Here is a 19,151-nt window from a genome sequence, read left to right as displayed (position 1 = left end):
GAATAGCTACATTTCTGTCATTAAAAGCATTCATGTGTATGATGAGGGGTATGCAGGTCAGTGGCTCCCATAAGCCTGATTTGAGATAACTTGTGTAATGAATTAAACTATAACACTGTCTTTAAAGTGACAACAGACTTGAATCCAGAGGGTTGATTATGTCAAAGATGGAGATCATCAAGCTGACAGATGTGAAGTCAGACTCTGTTTTATTGTTCTTGTTAAGATGAACAGTGAAACCAGTAGAAACTTAGCCGGATTGTAAAAGACCTGTTGGTAATGTTTAAATTCATGTGTGGGTATGTGGCCTGCTGGCAGGCGGCACTTTAGTCCTCAGGCTGTAGAAGTGAGTCAACATCAAACAGCTTCAGTGAACTGAGCTGAAGTGAGCTGAAGTAATTAGTGACTAACGCCTCGTCATTAACACGTCAATCTTTGCCAGAAACTAAGACAGAAAAAAAACAGAAAAACAACTAAGGCAGAGCGCGCCAGTGATTTGGTAGAACACTAAAAACACAGAAGAAACCAAAGCAGTAGAAGCTGATGTATTCTAACCCATAATTCACACAACTTCTACACAAACAGAAATGAGAAATGAGACCAGATCTTCTGCTGTTAGCAGTTTTCACAGGGGAACTGGTTATCATAGTGCTTAAAAGTTTCTGTCATCATGACCATTTGTATCTTATGTTTCTTATTTTGCTTTTTTGGCTGCCCCTTGTTGTACTCATGTACTTCTGGACTGTTTAAAACAAAGTATGACACCTTGTGATGGCCATTACTGTATTGAAGTTTCCAGCTCAAATAAGCGGAGTTGAAGAGGCAGGCTTTTAAGATTTTTTCAATGCGCTGGTCTTTTTTATTTACTTGCAAACCAAATCTAAACACAGGCAATCTCTTATCAATTTCGAGTTTTAAGCAAAAGTCAGCAGATAATTCTCACTTCTTCAGCTGTTTTTAAACTTTGATAGAGCTTTAAACCTCAAAATGTGGCTTTTTTTCATAAAATGAGTGGAACTTTCCAGTGTAAAAGTGGTTTCGAGTGGTTCCCAAATCATAAATGCTTCCTCACTTCATTTCCCTGCGACCACTTTTGAAAGTGGCTCTTTAAGAGCATCCGGCTCCCTTCAAGATAAGTGTGTTAAGCTTATTGCACTCTGAGCTGCTGATCAGAGTTTGTGTGTGAAGACTGTCCTCACGTTTTTATTACGCTAAGCTGAACTTTTTGAGCTAAGTTTTTATTGCCAGGGGTACCTATCATAGTCATGGAGGAAGAATCCCCTGGTGATTTATCCAGCGCCCAACCCACTAACCCCAGAACCTCAACATAAGAAGCAGCTTTCCCCAGAGGTCCCTCCTTGTTCGTGACTGAAGCGTTACCGTTCCTTATCTCCTCTCCCCAATGTAATTAACCCATACTTGTTGGGTTCATGTCCTGCTTTCTCCCAATCTGGGACACTTAGCACAAGTATGTTCTACCTCCATTCCTCCCTGGAGCTCCTCCTATTTCTCAGCTGCTCTTCTTTTGTTAAACATTTTTCATCAGCCATGCTGTTAAGCCTTTTAAATCAAAAGTATCGTACTTTAGTCAGTATTTATTGTCTATTTTCTTTGTCTGTCCCACTACTGACAAATACAGGGAATACTTACAAACACTGAGCTCAGGTCTGATCGGTGCATGTGTCTCTGTGTGTATGTTTGTGTGCTTGTGTGTGTGTGTTTCTGTGCACGTGGCGTGCATGCATGAGTGTGGATGTATGTTCCCTCCTCCTCCCCCCCAGCTCAAGTTTGACAGCGATGGAGTATGTGTGTGCTGCGAGCTCCAGCAGCAGAGCTCGAGCTGCAACAACCTGGGGGAGACACTGAAGCTGAACCCACTGAGGGACTGCAACACAATACGCCTCCGTCTCAAGGTGGGTGGGAGTTAGCATGTGTCTGTGTGCTGCTGATGATGCCAGCTTTGATCTTTTTACACATGAAAACAAACCTATTGTAGTTTCACTGTGTGTAGGGTATTGTTGAAAAGGTTCATTTTGAAATCTGGTCCTTAGAAGTTTGTGGTTGATGGGACTAAGTATTAGAAGTGATGCTTATGAAATGTTGTTTCTTATGTGCTGACTAAACAGTAGAAATGCACCCTCTTGCTTTTTAAATAGCAGGAACATTTAATCACTGTACTCAATTTTCTTTTGCAAAAAAATGTATCTTCGGCCAAAAAATGATAGATGATTCATGCAGCAATGTTTCATGATGCTTTTTTTTGCTGGACAAAATTCAGTAGAATTCATTTAACACTGTTTAACACTGAATCACAGAGTCTGCAGGTAAATGATGTATGTGGGCTGAATGTGGCGCAAACATGTAACCGTGAAAAGAGCTAGCACCTTCAGCTTTTGGTCCTTTTTGCAGATTAACACCCACATGCCTGTGCTGGTTGTAAACTTTTTGGACAGAGTGGTTATCTGCCAGTTTAACCAGCCAAAGCCTACTTACAACTCTATCACCATGTTCCAGGTTAAAATGCTGCCAAACTGTGCCTGTGCTGTGAGATGCTATCTGTACTTGTTTACATCCAGGTAGTAGAGCATCATATGAGCATGGCAATAACCAGAAGTGGTGTATGAACCTCCTATTGGATAAATACTTCATGGGTGATTATCTTTCAGCTGGTCACAAGTAATTGAACCCAACTAGTGCAATGAGTTGCTTCTCATTTCTTAAACAACCATGTGGAAAGACACATCCCGTGGTCGTGGAAAAGATGTTGGTCTGTTTAAGGGTCAAATCATTGGCATGCATCAAGCAGAGAAAACATCTAAGGTGATTTCAGAAACTAATAAAATAGGGTTTTGCACTGTCTAACTCATTGTTAAAAACTGGAAGGAAAGTCGGGACCCATCATCTTCAAGGAAGAAATGTGGCCGGAAAAAAATCCTGAATGATCGTGATCGGCGATCACTTCAACGTTTTATGAAATCATATCGAAAAAAAACAACAGTTGAACTCAGGCCTGTGTTTAACAGTGAAAGCAAGAACTTTTCCACACACAATGTGAAGGGAACTCAAGGGATTGGGACCAAACAGCAGTGTAGCCTAAAGAAAACCACAAATCAGTGAGGCTAACTGGAAAAAGGGCTTCAGGGAGCATAAAAATTGGACTCTGGAGCAATGGAAGAAGGTCATGTGGTTTGATTTACCCTGTCCCAGAGTGATGGGCGCATCAGGGTAAGAAGAGAGGCAGATAAAGTGATCACCCATCATGCCTAGCGCCCACTGTCCAAGCCTGTGGGGGCAGTGCTATGATCTGGGGTTGCTGCAGTTGGTCAGGACTAGGTTCAGCAACAGTCTGTGCTCAGATAATGAGGTCAGCTGACTACCTGAATATACTGAATGACCAGGTTAGTCCATCAGTGGATGTTTCTTCCCTGATGGCACGGCCACATTTCAAGATGACAATGCCAGGATTCATCGGGATCAAATTGTGAAAGAGTGGTTCAGGGAGCATGAGACATCATTTTCACACTTGGATTGGCCACCCGAGAGTCTAGACCTTAACCCTATTGAGAATCTTTGGGATGTGCTGGAGAAGGCTTTGAGCAGCGTTCAGACTCCACCATCATCATTGCAAGATCTTGGTGAAAAATAATGCAACACTGGATGGAAATAATTCTTGTGACATTGCTGAAGCTTATCAAAGTAATGCCACAGCAAATGCGTGCCGTAATCAAAGCTAAAGGCGGTCCAACGAAATATTAGAGTGTGTGACTGTTTTTTGGGCCAGACAGTGCATTATTTGATGATCCCACTAGTGACTGTGTAACAGGTAGTTATTATGTTAACTGAACACACACATCACTAGCTTTGACCACTCTGATCATCACAAAGGCTACTCAGTTAATCATATTTATTGTGACACTGCTCTGAATCAGACATGGTGGAAGTCTGAGCGTATATAAAAAAAAGTGTTTCTGGGTACAAGCTCTGTTGTCTCACTCAGCATGGTTACATTTTACCTGTTGGCTTTTATAGTAAAGACTTTTACACCATTGTAGCACTGTCAGGTAGAGCTTAAGTTTCAGATTACTTGATGCCTTTTTATTTGAAAAACAGTTCTTTTGGATTAGTTCTCTGCCCAATATTTCTGCGGGCAACATGACATCTTGCAGTTTGACATAAAAACTTTACGTTTAAGCTAATATGCACCATTCAGTCTTGTTTTAATACCATCATCTAATTGTGTCATTATTTTCAACATTGTTCTCATGTACTTTGTATGAATTTACTGTGCTTTTGGTCCTGTAGGCACAATTGCAAATAGATTTTTGAAGTTAATTAAAGCCAGCCTGATTCTACATCCATCTACAATTTTTCTTATAAATCCAGTATTTTAACTGTAATTTTATTTTACAACAAAAAAGGGCTCCACAAATGAAGGGGAATGGAACAATTGCCGTGAGCAGTGAGCCTAATTCATGTTTTTTATCGTTGTAACTTTCTAAATTTGGTTCATTGTTCATTAAGTGGTTTATGTTCTGTGCTTATTCTATATATTTTAATGCTGATACACTAAATTAAGCTTATCCATAACTGACAGTTACCTTTGACCATCAACACATTATTATGAGCATGTTTGCATTCTGACATTAGCATTCAGTCCAAAGCGCTGATGGTAATCCTCACAAAGCAGCTGGGAGATTTGAGCACTTAGCTCCTGTTACTTTTTCACAAAAACAAAATTTTTATTCTGATTTACACTTCTGTTTTTAAAAAAGTCATTTTGAATTGGTGAAGTCAGTCTCTGCTGATGTCTCAAATAGGACTCCTTCCCAGTATAAAATATCCCATATGAAAACAGTCCAACACAAAACGAAACAAAATCCAAGCGTTCAGTCTGAGATTAATTGGGCAGGAAGTGCCGGATGGCAACAGCATTTGTCTTCCCCAAGAGACAGACCTCTTAGTATGCAGCGAGGATCTGCCGTGGGCCAGCTCTAGTTTGCAGTGCGTGATCTCTGTAGATTATCTGGACTTGATTGTCAGCAGGAATGATATACTGTACGTGCTACTGTGCCTTTATTGGATAATGACAATCATATCCATTCGTTTAATGGCCCTGATTGATTATGAAACATTGATAACCAAATAAAAGACTTCATAGGATGGAGCATGCTGATGAAAAGAGGAAAGATCAGTCACATTTGTCATTTTGATCATGGCCCATTAAAAGAGAAATGGGAATTGGTGCCGTAAACCTTTAGTAAGTGCCAAAGCAGAGGCACGTGTAGAATTATGTGTTGGAGGGAGCTGTCATGTCCGATCCCCAGAGTCTTTGGCCATTTCAGAGGCTGTCACTGGTCCTAATGAACTTGTGATGCAGCTGCCACATAGTCCCACCATCACTTAATGACTGAACACGTGGAGAAATGGATAATCACAGCAGGTAGACTTACCCCCTTACTCATTTTTCGACTGTAGTTTTGTGTTGTATTAAAAAATAAATCAATCAGCTTTACAAACTGCATTGCTTTTAATGCACACCATTCACTCACTTTGAGCAGACACGTGAAATTTCCATCTTGTTTTTCCTTTCATGCACTGCCTGAAGCAGTTCATGATCAGTGGGAGGGAGGATTGTGGTATTTACAGCATGTAAGGGGATGAATGTGTAACCTTGTTGTTTAACTCACTAACCTGACTGGCTTAGGGCACGGTATTGTGTCAAGGTTAAATGTCTGGTGGGTTTGCATGTTAATCTGTTCCTCTAGAGGTCTTACAATTTATTATGTCATTATTTGGCCACAAGGGATGTTACTGAAACGCACCGTCTCATATCTGTATAACAGATGTATTCCCGTAACAGAAAGAAACTCAGATGAAGCCATCTGATGAAGTCATTTCTTGTCAAACTAGATGCTTACAGCTCCTGATTTACAACTTCCCTCTCTGAAATGTTTTGAAAACGCCACATTTTGTGCTATCAAGCCACAAAACACACTAACAAGAAGCAGTTGTTCACAGGTTGTTTTCTTTGTCCTGCTGCACAGCAATGCCAGCTTGATCTTAAGAAAGAGTTTCTCTGTTAGAGCAGCGCAGCAGGAAAGGTAAAATGATCGACAGTGAACATAATTCAGTCAGCCAACTTTCATGAAATGTATTTCTTTATGTGAAAACAGAAGAGAAAGTTAAGATCTTACTGCTCTCTGCAGGGATGCACACTGATCAAACCTTTACGCTGCTGTAAATCGACAGGGGCATGTAGCTTTAGGGGTGTTTGCTCTCCATTTGTAGATTCAGAAGATAAAAATGCTGCTCTGTTTTGTTTAATACATCTAAAAAACTTTCTTATTTAGTATTCGGCCTCTAAAATTACTGACATCTTCTGTGCACAGTAAAGCATGTTTTCAAGATGTTGGATTTTCATCGTTCTGGTATGTTTTGTCTCTCTGACCAGAGGCAGATGACAGATTTTTTAAGATTCATTTGGTTTGTTGATGTTTTAATGTGTTTGCACAATGCAACCAATCAGTTTTTTTCCTTCAGGGTGTTGAGGTCAGGTTTGTAGTTCTCTGAAGGCTGTCTTCAACTGGAGGTTATTTGAGGATCATCAGTCAGGCTTTGCTGTGAGGTCAGATGGGATGTCAGAGCTCTGTAAGACTGATTAAGCTATACGCCTGAGTTTAAAGTGGGATGACAAAGCTACAACTTTTGCTATCTGCTGTCATAAGGAGTTAGAAAATCCCTGGGGGTCTTTTCTGAAGCTGCTGTAGAGCTTCCTATAGAGAGGAGAGTGCTGGGTTTTTCTGTTACATAATGTACAGATAGTGGAGATCAGTGCTGTGACCTTCACAGAGACTATCAGCACTGGATTCATGTTCGGGAACATAGTACTTTTGGTCCGAGCTATAGTTTAAGAAGTGAAGGTGGGTGTTTATTTTAAATTCTGGCAAAGTTCTTCACAGTTCAAGAGGCAACACTTGATTATCAGTGATGCAACAAACCAATTAAGCCCCCTGTTAGGCCCAGCGTGCTACACAATCTGCCACCATAAGGTTTTGTCTGATGAGGCAGCAGGAGAGTTGAAATGGTTATAGTTGTCTTTAAAGCAGTGGAGAGACAAATAATCAGGTTTTCACTCTGAGTTTAACGGAGATGTTGTTCTTTTCAAAGTTTGAAATATACTGCTTGTTATTTCTTCTACTTCAACAGTTATAATTTCTCAGATTTTGGCTTTGTTCTTGATGGCAGAATCTGTGGTGACCAGCAAAAATGTAGTAGATTGTGTTTTTGGACCTCACCTGTCCTGAATTCAAAGATATTTTGAAAATTGACTTTTTGAAACCTTGATTTGTCCGAGTTGTTTTCATAATGGTTTTGCTGTGTTATCATCAGGTGATTTAGTCATGGATACACATTGTTTTTCTGCACTACATGAATCTGAAAAAGCTGCAGGGACCTTCTTAAAACTAGAAAAGCACTCAGAGAGCGCAGACCTCCGCCAAGCATATCGTGATTGTCACGCAACACTTGAGTCCTGCTTTAATGTTACACTCCCTTTCAGCAGACTGTCTGCTACAATTTGGTGTCAGCTGCAGGATTGTACAATAATTTGTTACCTGACAGTGTTGAAAATTATGATGACCCAGTAGATATTTCATATTCCAGATCTCAGTATCCAGAATATTCCCAGGATCTGGATCGTACTTTTACATCTGTCAGAAATTATTGTGACCTTGTCTTGTATTTCACCATATGTGTATTAAATACACATATGGTGAAAATGGCGCTATCTTACAATGATACAGAATCCTTTAAGAAAATCCTGGATCCAGACGGTGATCTGGATCACCTCCAAATTTTAATCAGTTCTTCCTTATCCCATTTTGAACATTTCGTAAAAATTTTATCAGGTTCTGTTCGTTACTTTTTGAGTTATGTTGTTCACAGACAAACAAACAAACTAACAGGCGGACAGACAAACTCCCCCAAAACATATCCTCCTTGGCAGAGGTAAATATATTGAGATGCTGTTTGGTCTGGATTTATATCATTAGAGGAGCCCTGTGTGATCTAAAATATGTTGGATGGAATTTTGTCTACATACTGCAGACATGATTGATCCTCAAAGGGTTGAAACTCTAGTTTAAAGTGTGTGTACTTTGTAGCTGATATTGTAAAGCTGATATGAAAATATAATGGGTCTTAACTTGAAGAATTAAAATTAAAATTTGCCACTGTTTTACATGTAAATAGAGACATTTTACTGAACCCAAAAATATCCATCAGTGTCATCAGATGGCACCAAACCCAATCAGCTGAATCTTTTTTCACCAGCTGTGATTAATAATGTCCATTTGTTATTTTCCATTTTTAAAATGTCAGACAGGCTGACTGCGCTCCGTTTGCAAGTCCCCAATACTTCCCCTCCCACACAAAACCTGTTCCAAAATGGTTTGCTTCCAAGGCAAACATGCATTAGACGGATTTTATAGTTGGCACTGAGCAACTTTAACTTCAAGGCTTCCAGCTCACACAGACTTGATCTTTGGCAACTAGTTAGTGGATATCAAACATGTTTGAAAAACAGTTGCAGGGCTGGCAGCTCTAAACATCCCAGATGCCAGTTAGAGCCATTTAATATCACAAACTTCAAAAGGAGAGGAAGTGAGTAATGGGATGTGGTTGGCAGGAAGTTGTTGCTTGCTAGCCTGAAACTCTTTAAAAAGTCAAGGTGCCTGCACCCTGACAACAAACTGCTCCCTGTCTCAGCGGGGAGACGACTGTCCTTTTTGCAGATTATCAGCAGCCTGATATAGGCGGGATTGTAATGTCAGAGGTAATTATGCTCCGCCTGAATCAGGTGAATAATCAGTGCAGCAGGCTGGAAATCACTGTTGTGTTGCCGGGGGATCTTCATTCATGGAGCTGTGTGCACAAAACAGGAGAGAGGTGTTGTAGGCTTTTAAAACCAGAGCTGGATCTTTGTCTGAATTCACGGTTGTCTGTTTTACAGGAAATATACACAAGGAAACATCCAAAGTTCAAACCTTTTCCACAGATTAACTACATTTCCTGCCCCAATAACCCTCATAATTTATTTACATATCAGTGAGTCTTATGTCTTTTAGAGTTATTTCCCAACATTATGTTCAGATTATTTTAAGTTTTCACAAAGTAATACACACTTTGATAATCTTCCCTCCTGTCTACCTCTTCTATGTACTTTACAGCTTTAACTTCCAGGCAGGTGGCATAACTGCTCATTTATCTTGCTTTAGAGAATGAACTGACATGTTGAAGTTATTATTGATTAAATGAATAGGGAATAAGAAATGAAATAAAAAATGGAACCACTTATCAGTTATTATTTTCTACCTTTCAGAAGATTAGCACAAACTGCATAATATGACTGCAGTCATAAGTCCGCTCTGCTCAGGATGCCAAGCTAGTATTTCACCCTCATGCATTTTTAGTTTTGCTGACAGATTCAATACAGATTTTGCTGCCAGAGTGTCAATGTGAATTTATTTAACCTTGGATGTTTATGAGGTTGTTTTCCTCTTTATTGAATTGATGTGCCAGGCTTGTATGTTAACAGAAATTGTTTCTTTTTATCAGCCTTTAACCTTTTTCTAACTGTCTTTCTAGCGAGTTAACACAGGTTAAACTCCAGTCGGTGCTGTTTGATTGCCTTTGATATTTTTATAAATCCTCCTTCACTTCAGTCTCACCCTCTGGGCTTGCTACACCTGCTGCCTTGCAGGTGACGTCAGTGCTGTGTGTGTCACCTCCAATTTGCACCACATTTACCCCCCCTTGTTCTCACATTACTCATCTTAAGTGTTATTTATTTTAACTTACTCAGAATCCACTCTCCTCTCCTGAACCATTGTGTCTTTTCACTCTCTTTCACACTCTCCCTTGTCTTCTTTTGCTCCTCTAACAGTCTCCTCTCCCTCTCCTATAGGAGCTACTGTTCAGCGTATGTGCCCTTAACGTCATCTCCACCATCGTGTGTGCTCTGGCCACAGCCATGTGCTGTATGCAGATGGTCTCCACTGATGTGCTGCAGATGGTGAGTCTGTGCAGATGGCTACAATAGCTGACTTTATTTTGTTGTCCACTGACCACCCAGCAGCAAAATAAATAAATAAATTCTGCGTCTGAAGATCCTTATCATCAGCTTGGGTAAACACATGCAGCTCAGGGATGCTGTGCCAGCCTTTCTCCATTTTAAGATTGTGAAGGAAAATGTCTGAGTTTCTGTTGAATCATCCTTTTTGGTAAATATGATATAATGCAAACTCACACAGTGAAGGTCAATAGCCACACCTTTTTTTAATGTTCCTGCTGCAGCTAAAATTTATGTTGCATTTCGAAGAAAAAGGTCCAAAATCTCACTGGAATTTTTCCTCCTGTGTACCCAGTGTTCAGGATGACCCTCTTCTGTCTTTTAATGTGGAACAATGAAACTATTACCTCCAGCTAAATGCTTTCAGTCATGAGGGAAATTAGCATGGCCAAGCTCCCTTTGTGTTTCACACCAGCAGTGGTTATTTCATGCTTCCATAAACACATCAACAACAGGAAATGTAGAGCAACAAACATGATGCCAAATATAAAACAGCTTTTCAGTCATAACTAATGCAAAAACCTTTTACTCATTTTATGGAGGACGCTGTTAATTTCACTGATGCTTTGATGTGTCTGGGTGTTAAAAACTGTGCTCTTTGCTGGATGTGATGCTTAGTTTGATAAAAGGTTGAAGCGGCAAGAAATCAATAGTTATGTCCTTTTCATAGAAGCTGGTAAAATAAATTCAGTTGAACTTAGACTTGCATTAGTTTAGTCTCCATGTGAGACTGAAGCCCACAAAGATCCATATTTGATTCAGAGCAGGCCAAATGACTATATATAAATCTTTTGTGATATCCGTAATTTTATGGAGTGGAGGCATTCGTTCCACCCTCCTTTAGATAATTATATTTGGTCACAACAATAAAGTAAGTAAGCAAGTCTGGACAAAGCCATATTCAGGATTTTATTTTTCCAGTAAAAGCTGCTTTCTTTATTATATTTATGACTACATGTGTGTAAAAATGCTCACATGTAAATATGAACCTCCAAAGAATTATTCCTTAACTCTTGAACCCCTCTAACCAGGCTGCTAGGTTTTAGTTGACATAAGTTACCAACCAGCTGGTGAAGACTCAGCTGCATGTCACAATCAACTGCACACTGAATGTGAATGATAATTCATAACATCTGTTATAGATTTGAATCAATTTTCTAACATTTTGATTTTAAAGGCTTATATTTTATTTTAAAGAAACATAGTCATAGACAGTTTTTAAACAGTGGTAATTGCCAATGTGATGTTTTAATCTCTGGCTGAGAAGCATTTGAGGAGTTATTATTAATATCTGTCTTTTTTTATTACGAGATTATTGAAGTTGAGGAAAAATCACATCACATCATCTTATTGTGTAGACCTATGGAGACTTTCAAGTGTTTTGGGGGTTAATGCATTCATGATTAAGTTATACTCTAAAGGCCAGTGATATGGATCAAAGCAGTACCGGGATTAAAAAAAAAAAAAAAAAAAGCAATAAAAAATAGACATAATTGGCGTTTAAACACATTAAAAGTTTGAAAATGAAGATAAAGGAGGCTAAAGTAGAATAAATCAGATAATAATGTGAATTAAGGTTAAAAAGCAAAAAGTCTTTTATTAATCTAAACTACAGAATTTTTCATTTTCAACATAATAGATGTAAGTACACAATAACGATATTAACAACAGCTTTAGAGTGCTTTCAAAGTGCTGTAAAAAAAACTTGTGTACTTAATCATGCCTCCCTGGATAACAAATGCTCTAAAATGATGAATAAATATGTTAGTACTTTGCAACAAACAGTTCTGATGATGATTGTTTTGTTCTTTGTTTCAGTTTATGCCGCACCGAGCTCGAGCCCTAAATGCGGACTGCATGACCCCCCATGGAACCATACTCCACCAAACACTGGACTTTGACGAGTTTATCCCTCCCATCCCCCCACCACCGTACTACCCGCCAGAGTACACCTGCACCCCATCAATGGATGGACAGAGGTGAGAGGCACTGATCATATGCAACACAGGTCTCCCAAAACTATGTTACTGATATAAATCCTGGGATATTACTTAATTATTCATAGAAACACAATAATGATACGACACACTAATTTCTCTTCCAAACGTAGTCCTAAGTATGGACCTTATGTAAACTTTACACAATAGTTACCTAGCGAACTCTGGCTAATATATACAGATAAAACATGTTCTATGTCTTATCTGTTTATCACAGAGCAGAGAGTACAATTAAGCTTTATTTTTACATCAGTAGATACAAACACATAATGATGTCTAAAATCGCAAGGCCATGCCGAGTCCAAATGCATTGCCGGACATCAATCATTCCTAAGTGCAGTATGAACCAGGAAATCAGGTTCACTGCAGTGGGTATGAATTTAAAGGGAATAAATGTCTAAAAACAAACATATTTTTAGAGAAAGGCAACACTAACATCCTCCCAGACGGCAGTGGTTTAAATTGCATATCAGAGCACTCCCAGTTGTGGCATATTTCCTAGAAAAATGTATGGAAGGGACTTGTAGGTTAGGACATGAAGGAGAGTTTTGGAGGCAAAGGCTCCCAAGAGGACACATTCAAGTCAGGGAAAAAGAATTTTAATATTGAAAGAGCTGGAAGACAAAAATTTCTTCTTTTGTCACTTTATTAAGGTAATTTTGTAAGGTCATGTTACTATATATGGTCAGCTCAGAGTGTTTCCATTCAGCAGCTGTGACATCCATGATTCTCATCTGGTCCAAGGAATAACAGACCCTATACCCCCCACACACACTTTCATCACTTCCTCCATTTCCCCCGTCTCACCACAGAGAGAGTGCTGCTGATACACCCGTTGGCAGGATGCCACATGTGTTTGTCAATTATGCCATAAATATCAACAAGGCAGATGAAGCATTTATGATGTCCCTGCCTGAGGCCAGGGATGTGTCATGACATCATCATGCCTCTGATGATTGGTGGAGCTCTCAGGTTGTATTTCATGCTCCGCCACTTTAGAGGAGAATGGGGTTGTAATTATAAGATATGACTGAACGCATGGCTGCTCATTCTTAATTGGCACCATATGAACAGCAGTGGTGCTCATAGAAGTGTACACTACACGGGTATGTCACCTGGTTTATAGTATTAGGGACAAAAGACTGAATTTAATCCTTTTCGTTTTGATGTTTTAATTAGAAATATGCTTTATTTAATTCAAATAGAATGTATTTATAGTCTCTTGTGCATTTTCTCAACACTCTCCATGTAGTTACCCATTAATACTCCCTGCACTTTTTGTGTTCCATTTATGATACGACCTGCATTGTTTGTTTATTTGGTTATGAAAACTTGGCTATTGTTCCTTAACAGAGGCCTGCACCTGGACTTTCCACATTCCCCTTTTAGTGCCATCTATGGGGTTCCCATCAACAGCCCAGGGACACTGTACCCAACTGACCTGCCTCCTCCATACGAGTCTATTGTGGGGCAGACTCCTGCCAGCCAGGTGAGAAAAATAAGTCAGATCTGTCTTTGAAGCAATACTATCTGTTTTTCCTCTAACATCTTAAATGTAAAAAACGGGTTCATATACTCTAGAAACGTATTTATTAGGATAGACCATCTCATGAAGGGGGTAGAGCAAGATACTGAAAGGACAGAATGTTCACATGGCTTTGTCTTCCACCTCAGTATAGACTTCATGTGACACATCATGGAGAACATCCAAAATGCTGCATGTTTTAGTAATGATTTGCTTCTGGTATCCAGTGACAGTTTTTCTGGGTCAGTATGGGTTACCAACCAGTTCACAGACCAACTGTGGTTCATCACTATAACAATAAAAAAGGATCCATCTCTCGTCTTTCCTTTGCATTTCAAACAGAAAAAAATTGGTCCTAACCTGGCAAAATAGTCAGGGTATTTTAAGGTTATCAGACTTAAATAGAGATGCGAGCACATCTAGCCAATTTGTTGTGTTCTTTTTTCAAGTATTTGGCATCCTTGTACTTGTTTCTAAGTGGCACTTCCTAATGTGTCTATTCGACTTTGACTTGACTTGTTTCCATGTTCATGCTCAGAGCAAGGTTTTCTTAGCTGTTTTACATTGTCAGGGATTGCTTTGAGAATTCGTTCAAAAGAGATGGATAGATTTGTGGAGAGGTTGAGAGGAAAACACATAGATGCAGGTCAAAAGAAACCCAGGTAGTTGTTTGAGGCCAAAGGTGTGAAGATCTCAGATCATACTTCATCATGTAAGTTCCTCTGAAATAAAATTAAATATTTTTAGACCTACTTATTCAATGCTATGTGTTTTTTTCCCTCCACTGCTTCACCAACACTTTAAAAGAGGGATTTATGATAGTGAATCATGGTATCATAGCTCCCTCTACAGATCAAAGTGTGCAGGTGCAGTCTGCAGCACAGTTTCCACACACAAGACATGCAGTACATTTTGCAAGGACTGACTGATAAGACTTTTTTGTGCTCCTTTATTCATGCCTCTATATTCATGCATGTTGTATCAACAATGTTTCTCGTTATACATATCCACTTAATGTAATGTCCTCTGTACAGGTCACCACCAGCAATGAGCAGCAGGCCACTGAATCCAGTCTGTGTGAGAGAAACACCACAGCTGGACTCAGCACTCAGGGTAAACACATCTGCAGCTCTGCAGAGGATAGTTTCATGTCTTTTTCTGCTCACTGTCATACTGATGACCCTTTATTCCTTTATGTCCAGCCTCAGTGGACAGCGCGTCGCTGATGGTGTCAGAAGTGGCCGATCAGGACCAGACATGCTCCTCAGAGGACTTGTGCTCCCTGGAGGTCCAGGGCTCTGACTCCTCTCCTTATGGCACACTTCACACAACTGCCATCAATGGAAGCTGCCCCAGCCTGGAGCTATGTTCAAGAGGCCCCTCCCGCTGTCATCGCGGCTTACCCAACACTGACACTCGACCAAGTGATACAGGATACAGTGAGTCCTCACACACTCAGGACTCTTTGGAGCGCTCCCCAGACTGGTCCTCAGAAAACTACAGCAACCTGGAGGACTCTACAGAAGCACAGCCGTGTGAGGACCACAGGGCTGCAATGCACATATGTGACGAGCTTGCATCAGCCAAACATGTTCCGGAGGAGCCACCTAAAGCATCAACACATTCACTCATTAAAACACGGATGATGAGCAGGAAGCTCACACTCCCCGTCACTCTCCCTCCACCACCTCAGCCCTGCTCCCCCACCTCTGTGGCCTCCTCTGGGGGGACTTCAGCCATCAGCCCTATGGCTCCTTCCCTTTCTCCTTCCCCTCCCAGCAGGCCGCGTGGCCCCAGGCTGTGCTTCAGTGTTTGGTCACCGTCCTCCACATCACAACCTCCATCTACCTCAGCTCAGAGTGGCTTCTCGCCCTCAGAGAAGCCGCGGGGGCTTCGAGCAGCCCGGAGGTACCGCAAGCTGGCACGCATTGTCCGCTCTACCAGCGACCCCATCTCCTGTTCCTCTTCAACAGGAAGTGAGTACAGCAGGAATTTGAACCAAATTAAGCTTTAAATACTTAATAATTGAATCTCTTGAGTCCCGGTAGACTACTCTGCATGTTTTCATTCACTATAACTCAACTCATGCATCACTGCTTCATCTGTTTTGTACTTGTGTAAACTCATCCTCTGCTGGGGCTTGTTACTGATGACCAGACAAATCAAAACAATTGAAAACACAACACAAGACTCTGTAAACTTAAAGTTTTTTTTTCCATTACAATTCAAAGGATTAATGGAATGAAAAGAAAATAATTGTAAGATGTAATGAAATAAATTATCAATTGCAATATCATGCAGTGTTGGAGGAGCTGCTAAACACTAAGGTTCTTGTCTCCCTCTACAGGAGAAAACTTAAGCTGTGCTTCTGCAAATCACCCTGCTGCTGAGGAATCAACTCATGCATCACCAGAGCAAGGTAATATGCAGACCTGAAGGACAAACTGCAGGCCTGACAGAGTGGAGGTCGCCAAAAATCCTGTTTCTTGGATTTGATCTTATCAAATAAGCTAAGCTTTCCTTTTTTGGAAGAAACTATTTTTATACTTCTTGAGCCAAATTGCTCAGACCAAAAGTTGAACAACTTTATTATCTATACATTTAATTCTGAGGCAGCTGAAAAATAAATCCTAATTTAATTCTTTCTATAGCCATGGTAATGTGTTTTAATGTGATGTATGCTGTCATATAGGTTCTAACAACTCTCTTCTATTGCTTTTAGAGCCAACAAACACTACAGCAGACATACTTTCAGCAAAACACGGTCATATATCTGTGAGGAAGCAGCAAAAGGAGGGCAGGAAAGTCGACATCCACCTTAAACCCAGAGCCCTGCACACACACTCCACCCATGAACGCCCGCACTCCCTGGCTGATCTCAAGATGTACAAAGACACCAAAATACTGGTGGCAAAGTTCTTGGAGCACTCCAGCTGCAGTCTACCTCCTGAGGTCCAGCAGGTTGTCAACAACATCAAGTGTGTCATCAAGTCGGATGAGAAACACATGGAGGAGGCTATTTTCAGTGCCAATGTCATAGATCAGGTAACTTAACTACTGGAGACAGTTCATCTGCTCAGTGATGCAGTAGTTTGAAGCATTTCAGGTTTTGTGCAACAGCATCACGTTAGCGTAGTGGTTGTTATACAACAGACAGAATACCCATCAAGACTGAAATGAAGCTCAAGTTTTACCTAAGCAGCAAACATGTTTGTTATACAGTTGTAAGATAACATTGATATTGAGGCAATCCAAATGTTGATTGATATGACTGAACTTATGTAGATGTATGTCTCAGAAAAGTTTAGGGTTATTTTTTTTTTTCTTTTAACAAAGAGTACATTTCAGTTTACTGTAAAGATTTTAAAAACAAAATTCTTGTCAGTGTTACTACCCTCTTTTGGACAATAGAAAAAAAAACTATTGTCTAACCCACTCTTTCATTCTTGGCTGTTTTCATAGGTGATGACTCAGAGCATCAGTGGCAGTCCCAGGAAGCGTGGTCATGAGGACCTTCACCTTCAAAGCTGCGGCGCTTTAAGTTCATCCCCTTCAATGCGCCGTCCAAAACACTTTCAACAAACAACCAACGCCTCCACCAACCTCCTGGACTCTCCCTCCTCTGAACAAAGCCTTGAATGCAGAGAAACTATTCTTTGACCACTCAACCAACAAGGACTTGGATCAAACCTCTGAGGGCATTTCACTGAGCGGGTGTTGCAGCCAGTCTGTGCAGTGCAGCAGATGTCTGTAGAGTAATAAATAACTGATACAGCACCGAGAGATCAGATATTTTCAAAGCATGACTGCAGCACAGGCAAACTGAAATGATCTCACATTGTATCTCCTAGTGCCCTGTGAGACCGTGCCAAGTCATCAGCAGAAACGGTAGCAAACTCGGACTGAGCCTGCCAGTGTCTGTAGTGGCTTCTTTCTCATCACAAAAACAAAAGAATGTCTCTCCCTCAGGGGATTTTTTCTACTCAGTTTCATCTCATAAAAAAGAAACATACTCAGCTGATCTGTCACAGAGGCAAGTGAGATTGTGTTATCAGTATTCCTCTTGTCCTCATAAGAAGCAGAAAGAAATATGTTTGTAATAAACTGTGAACTGAACCAACAGGGCATTACTTGCCTTTGTTTGCAGAGTTTGTGGAGCTATTACTGATCAGTTGGTGGATATTTTGTGGTGCCGCTGGTTCAAGAACTTCAAAATGTGGATTATTTAACTTACCTCATTGTGTTACAATTCTTATCAGTGTTACAATAAAATATGAGTTTGTACATTGTGGTTTATTTATTCTATTATTGGTGGTGCATCATATTTCATTCTGAAGGAGTAAGTTACTTGAACATCTAATTATTTCAATCTAATGCTAGTTCCTTAGCAATACTTATTCACATAAATTATCTTCTAGTTGGCAGTTATCACTGCAGTTTTTTGCTTCCTGAGATCTAGAGTTATAAAAGAGATTTAAGATTAGAGTGAACTACCAAACAATAGTTTATTAAGCTTTTTGTGAGTTTAGTTAGACTACCTTGCACCAAAAATGGTGCTAATGACCCTGTCGGCTTGCAAAGAATTTTCAAAGTTCACCAAACTCTATTTACTCAGCTTAGTTACACTAGTTTTCAGCTTCTGAACAGTCAATTCAGAATCAGTACTCAAGACTGCCAATTATAATATGGGAAGAACATTCACAGTTATTTTAAGGAAAACTATAATTGTAGCCCTATTCAAGAGCTCTCAAGTAATTGCAGTAGAGTGGACTGGAAAAGGCATCAGAATGTAAAGACTATAGGTCTCTAAATTGCCTCCTGCTCTATTTTTTCCTAACATTTGTAAATAATTATAATAATAATGATGATGATGATGTTTTGTGTATTATTATTATTATTAATATTATTATTATTATTATTATTTTTAATAATAATAATAATAATAATAATAATAATAATAATAATAATAATAATATTATTATTATTATTATTAATATTAATATTATTATTGCTGTTATTATTTCATAAATTTTACATCAATAATACATTTGTTTAAGAAAACAGAATTTGGTTGGGCGATAAAGGCAAGTAGAAAATACTTTTGCAAAAATATTGAAGGTTTTGTAGAGGTGCATTTGTTGTCAGGTCTCGCTCACAGCCCTTATTTTATAGCTCAAGTATGAATCAAAACTCAAACTAGGGCCCAATTTTCCCACTACTATAAGAAAATTGTTTTACTTAGACGCGTTTCCGGTCCCTGATCACCAAAATAATAGACGACACGTCTTCAGAAATATCTAACAAATTTCTTTGCCAATTCGGGCGAATGTGTTTCGCTTCTCGCAACACACTTAAGAGTTGCTAACTTTTAAGAGCTGCAAACGCACTTATTGCTACCAGTAGCCATTCAAAGACGAAACACATGCTTCTGTTTCCCGTAGTGGTCACTGCTGTGCTTTTATTTTGAGATGGGTTCGGGCTTTAATTTAGGGCGGAAGTT

At 39.7% G+C, this 19,151-nt stretch overlaps 1 protein-coding gene across 3 annotated transcripts in view; it reads left to right on the top strand.

Annotated features, from left to right (window-relative positions):
* Window positions 1–17,880, top strand: part of fam189a1 (family with sequence similarity 189 member A1) — a 103,708-nt gene extending 85,828 nt beyond the window's left edge. For 2 of the 3 annotated variants that reach the window (XM_074666852.1, XM_074666854.1), the window contains exons 4-12: window positions 1,749–1,913; window positions 9,965–10,072; window positions 11,948–12,108; window positions 13,480–13,615; window positions 14,686–14,764; window positions 14,854–15,627; window positions 15,999–16,070; window positions 16,374–16,696; window positions 17,114–17,880. In XM_074666852.1, coding sequence (XP_074522953.1) covers window positions 1,749–1,913; window positions 9,965–10,072; window positions 11,948–12,108; window positions 13,480–13,615; window positions 14,686–14,764; window positions 14,854–15,627; window positions 15,999–16,070; window positions 16,374–16,696; window positions 17,114–17,311 — 2,016 coding nt within the window. In that variant the 3' untranslated portion in view covers window positions 17,312–17,880. The remainder of the gene's footprint in view (window positions 1–1,748; window positions 1,914–9,964; window positions 10,073–11,947; window positions 12,109–13,479; window positions 13,616–14,685; window positions 14,765–14,853; window positions 15,628–15,998; window positions 16,071–16,373; window positions 16,697–17,113) is intronic. The other variant, XM_074666853.1, reaches the window with a different exon arrangement.
* The last annotated feature ends 1,271 nt before the right edge of the window (window positions 17,881–19,151 follow it).

This window comes from Halichoeres trimaculatus, unplaced genomic scaffold, assembly GCF_033239565.1.
Source record: "Halichoeres trimaculatus isolate MK-OKI-2021-1 unplaced genomic scaffold, fHalTri1.1 fHalTri1_scaffold_3, whole genome shotgun sequence".
In the NCBI taxonomy this organism is placed as follows: domain Eukaryota; kingdom Metazoa; phylum Chordata; class Actinopteri; order Labriformes; family Labridae; genus Halichoeres; species Halichoeres trimaculatus.
Note: the sequence above shows the minus strand (reverse complement) of the source record. Positions and strands in the feature narration are given on the sequence as shown.